General features: G+C 43.6%; 3 protein-coding genes across 3 annotated transcripts; 1 reads left to right on the plus strand and 2 right to left on the minus strand.

Annotated features, from left to right (window-relative positions):
* Positions 1 to 434: 434 nt before the first annotated feature.
* Positions 435 to 933, plus strand: PHALS_11321 (Uncharacterized conserved protein; the record flags this gene model as incomplete). Its single annotated transcript, XM_024726896.1, has 4 exons — positions 435 to 466; positions 538 to 647; positions 711 to 744; positions 807 to 933. The coding sequence occupies 4 exons, from the start codon at positions 435 to 437 to the stop codon at positions 931 to 933; spliced, it is 303 nt and encodes a 100-aa protein (XP_024577527.1).
* Positions 934 to 1064: 131 nt separating this feature from the next.
* PHALS_11322 (conserved hypothetical protein) lies at positions 1065 to 1919 on the minus strand (the record flags this gene model as incomplete). Its single annotated transcript, XM_024726897.1, has 1 exon — positions 1065 to 1919. One exon carries the CDS (start codon positions 1917 to 1919, stop codon positions 1065 to 1067), a length of 855 nt encoding a protein of 284 aa, XP_024577528.1.
* A 7188-nt stretch (positions 1920 to 9107) lies between these two features.
* Positions 9108 to 9514, minus strand: PHALS_11323 (uncharacterized protein; the record flags this gene model as incomplete). Its single annotated transcript, XM_024726898.1, has 2 exons — positions 9108 to 9290; positions 9389 to 9514. The coding sequence occupies 2 exons, from the start codon at positions 9512 to 9514 to the stop codon at positions 9108 to 9110; spliced, it is 309 nt and encodes a 102-aa protein (XP_024577529.1).
* Between the last annotated feature and the right edge of the window lie 1102 nt (positions 9515 to 10616).

A 10616-nucleotide genomic window follows, 5' to 3' on the forward strand; every position in this document is an offset into this window, starting at 1 on the left:
CAGCATCAAAGTCGTAGCATACCGTCCGCACCAGTTCGCGCTTCTTGCGTTAACATCGCAACTTTTAGTGCTAATGAGCGGTGATCTTTAAAGCACAGTCTCTGGAATAGACATCAAATTGTTAGAAATTAGTGCGCAAGTTCGCTTAGTCTAACAAACATGTTTTATACTCACTCGGTAGATCTGGCCAGAAGCAAACGGCAGGATGAATAAATCTCTTCGGTCCATACAACATTTCACATTCTGTGCGTCACGGTGGCGCGTAATTTTAAGCGTTCCGCCGAATTATGCCGTAGATTGGTAGTAAACTGGCGTGTCAATGGAAGTAGCTTTAAAGGTCGAGGATGATGCTTTACAGCGCTTTTCTCGAGCGCACTTAAGCGAGATATACCGACTCATTATGAAGTTAAAGAGTCAATTGCAAAGAATCAAGCATGTCAATGAGTTTGCAGCGACGCGCGGCTGAGTGAGTAGCATATAGACACGGAATGTTAACATGGTGATGGTACTGACGTCAAAATTTGGATCTGGCTGCAGCAATCGTGCTCACAATCGAATGGTGTTTTTAAAGCTGATAGCTTTTTCATTTGGAATGGTTTTGATCCCATTGAGCACATTTTACACCGTACGCAGTTTCTTCAGCAATGGTATGCAGTTAATTCAACTTGAATCTGCTACTTTTTTCTTATGACGTATCATGTCACTTTTAGGAGTAATTAAAAGCCAGTATGCAGATGCATGGAGGTACGGGGGTATCATGCGAATAATGGAGTGTGTTCTTACGTCATTTCTGGGTTTGTTGATAGTGGCTTCTCGGCAGTGGTGTCTGTAAATATTGTGATTGGACTTTATATTCTTTCAGCGTGGAAGGAAGATGACGGGAAGGTTGTGGCTCCACCAGTTGGGCGATTTCTTAAAGCAAAAGAGGAATGATCGTACATGTTGTAGGAATTGATTGTTTTTTACCCGTTAGTTATCAACGAGCTCCTTGGTGTGAATCCAATACAAAGATTTCAATTATCGTGCACCTTTCAATTGCTAATGTTTTCAGACACCACTGCTCATTAACAATCGATTCCCCAAGCATAAGTGGCAAACGACATGTGACCCATTCCCCAACCACCAAATAACTTTTCAGCTTCTGATTTGCTTTCTTCCATGCCAGCACCAGCGCCAACAACGAATGGAATAAAATGGTCAGGTGTCGGATGCGCGAGTTTTGCAGCAGGAGCTACAGACCAGTTAATGATCTGGTCGTGACGTTGACCATAGCTCAACTCAGATGTAAAAGTGCTATCAAGCCAACCTTGAAATTGAGCAGCCCATTCAACTGGTGTGTGCTTTAGATCGCAACTTGCACGCAAATTATGCGTGGCCTGACCGGAGCACAAGATGAGAGTATCATCATTGCGGAAGTGTGCAATTGCCTTGCCTAGGTCAAAATGCGCTTTATTGCTCAGACGCAAGTTTATGGACATTGTAACAATAGGAATGTCGGCCTCTGGACGAATTAAAACCATTGGCACAAACACGCCGTGATCGAATCCACGATCAACAAGCTTAGCTTTGATATGATTCTTCTCGAGATGCTTCTTGACTTTTTGAGCAAACTCGGGATCACCTTTGGCCGGGTACTTTACCTGATAGGCTTCGTCAGAGAAGCCATGATAATCAAATATCATGTTGGGATTGGCAGCGGACGAAATCTCGAAGCCATCACTCTCGGAATCCCAATGGGCAGATACATACAAAATTCGCTTGGGAAGGTTACTTTTCTTCGGATAAAGCTTGTCGAATATAGTTGTTAACTGGCGTGCAGACTCACTATTCTTATCCAAGCCGGCAAACCCTGAGGAAAGTAACCAGAGTGGACCGGGTCCATGCGAGAGGGTGACAACAGGGTGGCGGAAGGTGACCATGTCAAGAGATTCTGTTTGGCGGAAGTAAAACTAACAGCGGCTCAATTTTTTGTTTGTTTGACTCTAACAACACTACAATAGATAGAATGTAATATTGAACGTAAAAGCTAGAAGATCATCTGATAGGTCTGGAATACATGAAGCAGATGCTATGGTGTGTATGTTCTGCATGCATGATGTCCACATAATTTATATAGTTTTTTTGGATGTTATACCAAATTTATGATGGAGTTTTTTTTGGCAACATTGCATGTTGGTCCATGGAACATTTGAGATCCTCGAGTTTGTCCGGCTTTTACCGATTACAAGATGGTGGACATCAACACTGCCGTCATATCTGCTATGTCTGCCGTACATATGGAGATTTTTCAGCATGGATATTTTGATTTAGCTCGATATTAGTATCGGAAATACAGGGCACAGTAAATTTCGTCAAATCGTCGGAGGTGCTATCGACTTTCGTTCTCGCGACTAATTGCTGTCCACTCTGTTGTTGATTGCTGCATGAACATTTTGAGTACTATGATGCTTCGCTGTCTGTATTGAATCTCTTTGTGGTCGTTTCAACTATTCGTAGGTTCGCTATCAAATCAATGTTGTAAGAAATAGCATCTACAATCAAGTCTTGAAAGAGCAGAGAGGAAGCTAAAGTGGCACTTACTCGTTAAATTTTATAGTTAGGAGATGTAACAGCTATTATATGAATCTGTTTCATCACACAGAAAACCAGGTGTGTTCAGACTTAGATGATATGAGGCTTTGTTGAGATGACCAGTTGAACAACGAAGTTGCAGCAGCGAGTCCTCCTGGAAGTGCAAATGAATTGCCTCCATGGCGCGTGTGGCCGACCGTATCTTGGCTTAATGATGGATCAACGCATTGCGCAATAATATTCAATGCCTTGGCGTCGTTCACAAGCCACGTCAACGCGATATTGTTCTCATCCCTGAGTTCTAGAAGACCTTTCTCGCCTAAGTCGTCCTCATATTGACCTCAGGAAAAGCTCCAAGTTTTCGACACTGCATAGTCGCGCCATGATGACGCGTCGACTTTACGACTTCAAGAATGAATAACGTGGTGGAACATTACTAGGACTTGTTGTGGGACTCCAGGCAATTGGAAAGCCAGTCGACTGGTCGCGCCTTTCGGCGGTATCAACCGCAGTCTGACGTCGAAACATGACTTGTTTTCATCGATTGTGGAAACTGCAAAGAACAACACATGGATCGAAGTTAAAAAGCTGCACAGGATGGAGTTTACGGACTAAGCGTTTCGCATGGACAGAAGCGCTGGGGGTTTGAAGCAACGTTCGAAAACGCGGACCTGTACGCAATAACAGCGAGTTTGATAACAAGTGGAATTGAGTCTAAGTTGGCCACATGATGTGGAAATGACTGAGTGGAAAACGAGTCGGCATGGTATTTGCAGTAGGCGAAGGACGATCAGCAGAGTAACTTATCGACAGTGGCGCCACATTCCCCTTGACCCCACATATGAAGGACTTGATAGAATGCAAGGACCTTATACAAGCGTCGAAGTAATAATTGCCGACGACAAAAAGATTCTCGTCAGAGTAACCGACATCGAGAATTTGAGGGTAGAAAGGATTTGCATGATAGATGTTTTGAAATACCCAGCACCCGACCAAAAATTGTTGCCTGTTAGTAAGCTTTTGGAAAGCGGCATGAGTCTGAAGCTTTTGCGTTCGGTGTATGTTATCGAGAACAAAAAATGCGATAACGTCGGGCATAAGATTCGGAAAAGCTTACATGCTGGGTTGTGAGTAGAATGAAGCAAGTTACGTGGAATCTCAGGACTGACACTTAGTGAAAACTTTGGCGTGCATGCATGGGAACACTCGAGTAATAATGCTTTATTCAATACACAGCTCTCGGCCAAACGCATTCCGATGATCCAGAGAAAGACAATAACGTTGTGTACCGTCTGTTTGAATGCTAAGCAGGCAGTCATCTACCTCACGTTCGTCACGAAGACACTACGTACGCTGGAGCGCGTGAACACAGAATTTATAGGTTTAATGTGAACTCCCTCAAAAGTAGATGCAAATTACACCCTCACTTTCGCGGATAATAATTTCAAGATATGTTGCGATCTACTCGATCAAGAACAGGAGTAAAGTAGTCGTCAAATTCATGGAACTTCAGACTCTTGACAAAAAATAATGGGGTGCTCTCCTCAAATGCTTGAGATCCTATAACGGGACAGAATTTGCGAACAGAGTGATGACAAACATATGTCTTCAGATTGGCATCGTCCACCAACTTTCCGTTCCACATACCCCTCAGCAGAATGGGTAGCAAAGCGCATGAACAGAACTATCATAGAGAAGGCCCACCTATGCTTTACTACATTTTTTGACTGGATGGTGTATTGAAGTGGTGAAGACAGCGAATTATTTGATTTATCGATCCCGATATCACACCATATTAGTTGGTTTTTGAGATGAAGCCTCGGATGGATCATTTACGCGCGTTAGGGCCACAGAGTTAAGCTCACAAAGAGAATAAAGCTCGAGCCCAAGAGCTTGAAATGTTTGTATCTAGGTTGTCCGGTTAAAGTCGAGGATTATCGCGTGTTTAACACCGGATAATCTCAAGGATCAAATGACCCGCTCTGTGCGACTGAAACAGCACTAAAGACTAGCAAGAGCTACAGCCAGAGGCGACCACAAAAGCTATCAGGAACAGTGATGATAGCTATGATCGAAACTAAGTAAACTGACAGTCAGTTCGGAATGAATCTATGAAATAGTCAAAGATCCAGCCGGAGACGTCGAAATGAATGATGTTGATCGTGCAAAAAATGTCGGCATACAGCAGTTGATGTTGTTTTGAAAGCAGGTTGAAGCTAGCAGAGTATCGCTCATCTCTTCATACGCGTCGAGAAGATTGTGTGGTGTCTTGGCCACAAGAGGAGGAACCAAACGAATACTTGAACCGGTTCTGATGCTAGGGAACGGCTCAGATGATGAAGTGGGAACAGAAGGAAGTGATAGTCCACTACTTTGAAAAGTGCTAGGATTGAGGAAGTCGGACCGATTGTCAATGCTGTTCATCTGTACATGGCGAGAAGTGAGAATTATAGCGAAATGCAGCTACATACACTCAAACAATGTCAAGCAACGATACCGTAAAGTTGTGTGAAGCTATCAAAGCTAAGCTTTGCTCCCATGAGCCGAGCCAAACATGGATATTCATAAAGAACAGGATCACGACGGGTCTTTGCCAAAATGTTCGATCAAAATCGCAACGTTGTGCGGTACAAGGCACAACTTGTCGCAAAGGTTTTCACGGGGATTTCCACTCGGTCTCCAACATGAATGTAATTCGAATGATACTTGCTGTGTGTACTACCGAATGGACCAACTAGATATTTACAAACTTTGCCGACAGACAATTTTTATATGGAAGTTCCGCTGGGTTTAGACAATACTCAGGGATACGTCTGTCAACTATAAAATGTTATCGACGAATTATAACAAACAGCAAGTATCTATAACAAGACAATACATCGATCCTTGTGAAATGGTATTAGTGGTTGCGGGGGATAGCGCGTTTATGTCAAACAACACCTGGAATGAGTTCCTACGTCAGGCCATATGTGAATCGCATGATTGTCGAAGCAAAACAAGCAGGGAGATCAATCGAGGCCCAAAATGCAGTCAAAATGAAGGAGCTGAGCCAGTCGAAGTCCATTTTGAGCATGGAGATTGACCGCGATAAGTCAGCCGAAAAAATTATGATCAAGCACACTTGCTGCATCGACTACGTGGCTTAGTGATCAGGTCCAATATGTTACAAAGTACCAAAAACCCGTGCGTATCAGTAAAACGTGACTTTCTTCCAAAGCAGTGGTAGCATTGCGGTTAAGGTATACTTGGATGCTTAACGGGACAGCAAAATCGATGATATACATTCGGTCTCAGAAGTTATGATTATGATTGCAGGCGCGCCAGTGGTGCTCGAGTCACAGTATCAGCGGACCGTTGCACTAAGCTCGGCGGAGGCTGAGTTGACGGCGCTTGGCTTTGCACTCAAAAGTTCTTGACATGTGTGCGATGCTTAAGGTAATGAGTCACGAGCAAAAAAAAAGATGCACAAGTATATGAAGACAGCCGAGGTAAGGTTGCTATAGCCAACAACGGCGAATACCATGCTTGGACGAAGCTCATGGATACAAGACACCAATTCATTCACGAGAGCATGCAAAAAAGAGCCTTGGAGATCTGCTGCATAGACACGAAGCAATAACTTGCAGATATGCTGATGGATATATTCAAAGCCAAGATGCTTGCGTTTATACGCGAGTCAGCAGGTATAAAGGATAAGCAAATACCAAAGAGCATAGATCATCAACGACAAGTGGGAGATGAGATGACCGCCTGGCACTGTTGGAAAACAATATTGCAAAAAAAATATATCTCACATGCATGAGTTTTGCATTTGTTTGCTCAAGGAACAAAATCAGATGAGGTATCCTAGCGGTTAAATGTGGTGGCTCCACTTTCATTATTAAAAGCTCAAATTCCTCAAAGGAAAATGGTGCTTGGGGTCTACTGTGGGGTGCAGCGAGGCTGTCGTAGCTCTTTCGCTTAGATGAGACTAAGCTAAGGTCGGTGACCTTCGTTCTGTACTTAGAACCGGTACGAATGTAGCGGATCAAAATTCGCTGACTCCAAGAGTAACCACAACCCTTAACCCAAGGCAATTAAACTCTTCCGTTTTCTATAGGTTTTCCTAATTAAATAAATAAACCTAGTTGAAATGCAAACTACTGGCAGTCCAGCCACGTACTGACTTCTTGGTAAGGTGTAGTCACACCATTGTGTGATTACACCGTCTTGTGCAATCCACATTCTTGTATGGTCAAACCGTCTTGTGTGACCTACCCCTTCATACCAGGGTACGCGTACCCGTAACATGGGGTGCCTAGCACGTTCCTAAGTTTCGCGTTCTCTTAATTGTCTACAGATCTTAAGTCATTACGGCATAGTAATTTGCTATAGATAATGACACTTTTATTACGAGAAAACATGGCAACATCAAAAACTATTTTACTTTGGGTTACACCAACAATTGGTATGCTTGAGAGCGTTTGAATCGAGACTCGCTGTATTGACGAATGTTTACGCCGTCAGGTTTTGGCTACTCATTCTCGTTGGACTTACAGTACGGCTTCAAAAGGGCTGATACAGAACAAATACTGGGAATTTTAAATCCTTGGTGGGGGAAGTGTTTTGTATCATAGACGTGCGCACCATTCCTTGAACGTTCATGATATCATAAGTGCCATGCACCATCTACTAGGTCACACAGATAGCTCTGGCTGATGATGATCAAGCTGGTGATGATCTGGGTAAATTGTGCCAAGCTGGTGTCCTCTTTGGCAAACAGATTAGTATGTTTAAAGGTGGCTTAAGAGCTAAATTGGGGATGAAATAATGTGTAATCTCCTATTGTAAATAACGCGGTTTTAGTCCCTTTTTGAGGGGCCCTCGCCAAACTAGAAATTCTCTACACTTCACTCATCTCAGCACGATGTATCTTTTGGCGCTCTACACTTCACCTCTTCTCAGCTCGATGTGTCTTTTGGCGGAGGGCTCTACGACATTCAGCTGTCGACGTCCAGTTGGTTACTAGTGGGCTGGACCTAGATCAGTAAGCCAAACTTGCACGCCTGCAAGTCGCGATAACGTATCCAGACGCGATCACGTTGTGATTTGATCATGGATTTCATCTTGCAAAAGTTGTCTGTCCCTAACACACCTATATACGAGCTTGTGCGCAATCACAGAGAACAAACGAGCACTCGAAAGTTGCTTCACGAGCGGTTTTCGACCCCTCGAGTAACCACTTCTCAAATGTGCCGCATGCGCTTAAAGCAACAGCAAACTAATTAAACCGTACCAATGACCGTACCAATGACCATAGCTTCGGTTCTGAACGAATAATATCGCATCCAATTTGCGTGCTGAGAAAAGAAAAGCTGTCGTTATATCCGTCTCTTAACCATTCGAGTAAACCCAGCAAAGAAGGCGTCAAGATGAAAATTTGCTTAATGCTTCGCTTTGCAAAGCTGGTGAACGTGAGGATGGAAAACCTGCCACCTCGAGTGCTTGCTGTCGATGACCCAGCTCATATCCATGAGTCTTTTAGTACACATCCCAACCACGTCTCAATTTGAACAAAATTTAGACCCGCTCGCCAATAGGAAGCGCAATGCATTCTGAGACCCTGTCTCATTTATCAAGAATGTAACTACAAATACCCCTGCCGCGATCGGGCCAGGGCATGTTTGCCGTAATCTTTTGTGAGGTTGAGGCCTCCCATTCATTTCAACCCTGGTGAGCTTGCACCCAATACTTATTCTACATAATACCTACTCCTCAGTTATATTTTAACTCTTAAGCTGTCCCTCGACAAAGTATTGCTCTTACATGGCTAATCGGTGTCCATCGTTATATGGACACCGATTAGCCATGTAAGAGCAGCAAAGGTTCGTCAGACTCTGTGCAGGGTGCTTGGCCAATAAAGAACATATCAACAGTAAACAACCCACTGGCAAATCGTCAGATAGCATGCAATAAATACGTGGCAGAGGATGTCCTCTGAAGCACTCGTGCGGTAAGACCGCGGTACTGAATTAAAATGCATCCGCTTCGCTAAAAAGTGCATTACAAGACTTAACAGATGTAACATCATTTATCAACGGTGAATGAGGATGAATGGAATATTTTTATGTCGCCGCCGTGAAGAAGTTTCAGTTTCTTAAGAAAGCGGAGTAACAATCAGATTTGACACCATATATCAAATGGTTATTTGTACAGATGTCCTGCGACGAATGCACAACGCCGTGGCTAAGAACCAGGATGAGCAAAAGCAGCATGTGGATGTCAGATGTGGACAAAATGCACGTGAATGTGTGGTGGATGACAAATTTATATTAAGCGCCGTTAAGATACCTTTATCTACAGTGCTTGTAGAACATAAGATTGTGTTGCGGCCTCGTACATCAGAAGGTTACACTCTTAAACAAAAACATCACACTGTGTGCTGCGCGGGATTATCGAAGACAAACCACGACTCCGATCTTACAAGTCATTTGAATATGATGTGCCAGAGATAAAGCAAAGTCTCAATCACCACCTGCAGCTGAGCTACCTACTGCTCAAGGGAAGTAATCAAACTCTGAGCCGCTTGAGGCACTTGGTACGATGGCCCCCGATATTGTACCCATGAGCTGGCTCACGACAGAGTTGACCGCATGCCGACAATTTCGGAGAGATAATGTACTGTCAATGTATTGCCACTGCTGAGCGAGCTTACAAGTGCCACCCACGGAAGATTTTTCCTGCGCGCACTTTATGACTATAATGAGCTAACAGCTGCGGAATCTTTCACTCTGCTCAAATGAAATACAAAGACAGCAAGACAGTTTACAAAAGATACCTTTCCGGAAGCCCAAAAGTAGAGTATTGGAACCAGAAAACTGACCAAAGGTGCCAACGAATGCGGCGAGATATTGATGTTGGCAGTGTGCACTTGAAGGAATGTCAGATATACATGTTTTTCCATCAACCTAGAGCACCAAGAGAAAGAGATGGTCTTTCTATTATTTAAATGACCGCCCGATATTTTATGTGTCTAACATAGTATATTTCAGATAAATTCTTCATCGCTAAACTCATACGTTGAATCTATTGTAAAGCCAGCCTAGGTATATGGAATAACGAACAACAAAATATTTTGATAAAGCGGCATTCGAGCTCAAAACTTATTGCATCCCATGCTTTTCAAAATTCAACATATGTTACATCTGGTCCACAACGTGTACGTTTTGCCTCATCAATCGTCGATGTACACTCACTACATGTGACGGTCCGGTATATGGAATAACGAACAACAAAATATTTTGATATAGCGGCATTCACGCTCAAAACCCATTGCATCCCAAGCTTTTCGAAATCTAACAAATGTTACATCTGGTCCACAACGTGTACGTTTTGCCTCATCAATCGTCGACGTACACTCACTACATGTGACGGTCTATTGTTGCAACAGACACCACATGAGGCTGACCCTGCTTGTCCCTCACCCACGGAGGCATACTAGCCAGAGGAAAACTATATTAACGTTTCCTGCGAGAGTTGTGGTAACGACGTCGCAGTGCGCAACGGCTGATCCGTTTTTATCGATCCTTAACACCCAAGATGTATTTTATACGTTATAATAGCATATCTCATAACAAGAATTTCCTTATTATGCACTCGATAGTACTTCTCCGCTGATTTAAGATTTATCTCATAACGCGATGACGCGTTCATGCCCATTGACATCGGTTTGGAGTGAAAACGCAGTCTGTGGCAATGACCGAAGCGTCATAGATGACATTCGTAGGCCGATCCTGATTTGGCGGGACCAACAGTGAAGTCCTGGTGATGCTTGCTTTCACAATAGCCCGCTTCTTCCATTACACCCCAACACCCAAATGTATGATCGTTTCTCCATCAAAGCGTAGGACCGCGACCACTGCTACTCTGTCTTCCGAGCCTAACTCAAGGTACTTATCAATGTCATCGCTAGCCATCCGTACGACACTTGTCCGGTGCCAAAGCTATTGTAGCTTCATGTCTGTACCAGAGGAAACCATCTTACCGGCAGAGACGGATTCGTGACC

This window comes from Plasmopara halstedii (genome assembly GCF_900000015.1).
Source record: "Plasmopara halstedii genome assembly, contig: Scaffold_526, whole genome shotgun sequence".
Lineage (NCBI taxonomy): Eukaryota > Oomycota > Peronosporomycetes > Peronosporales > Peronosporaceae > Plasmopara > Plasmopara halstedii.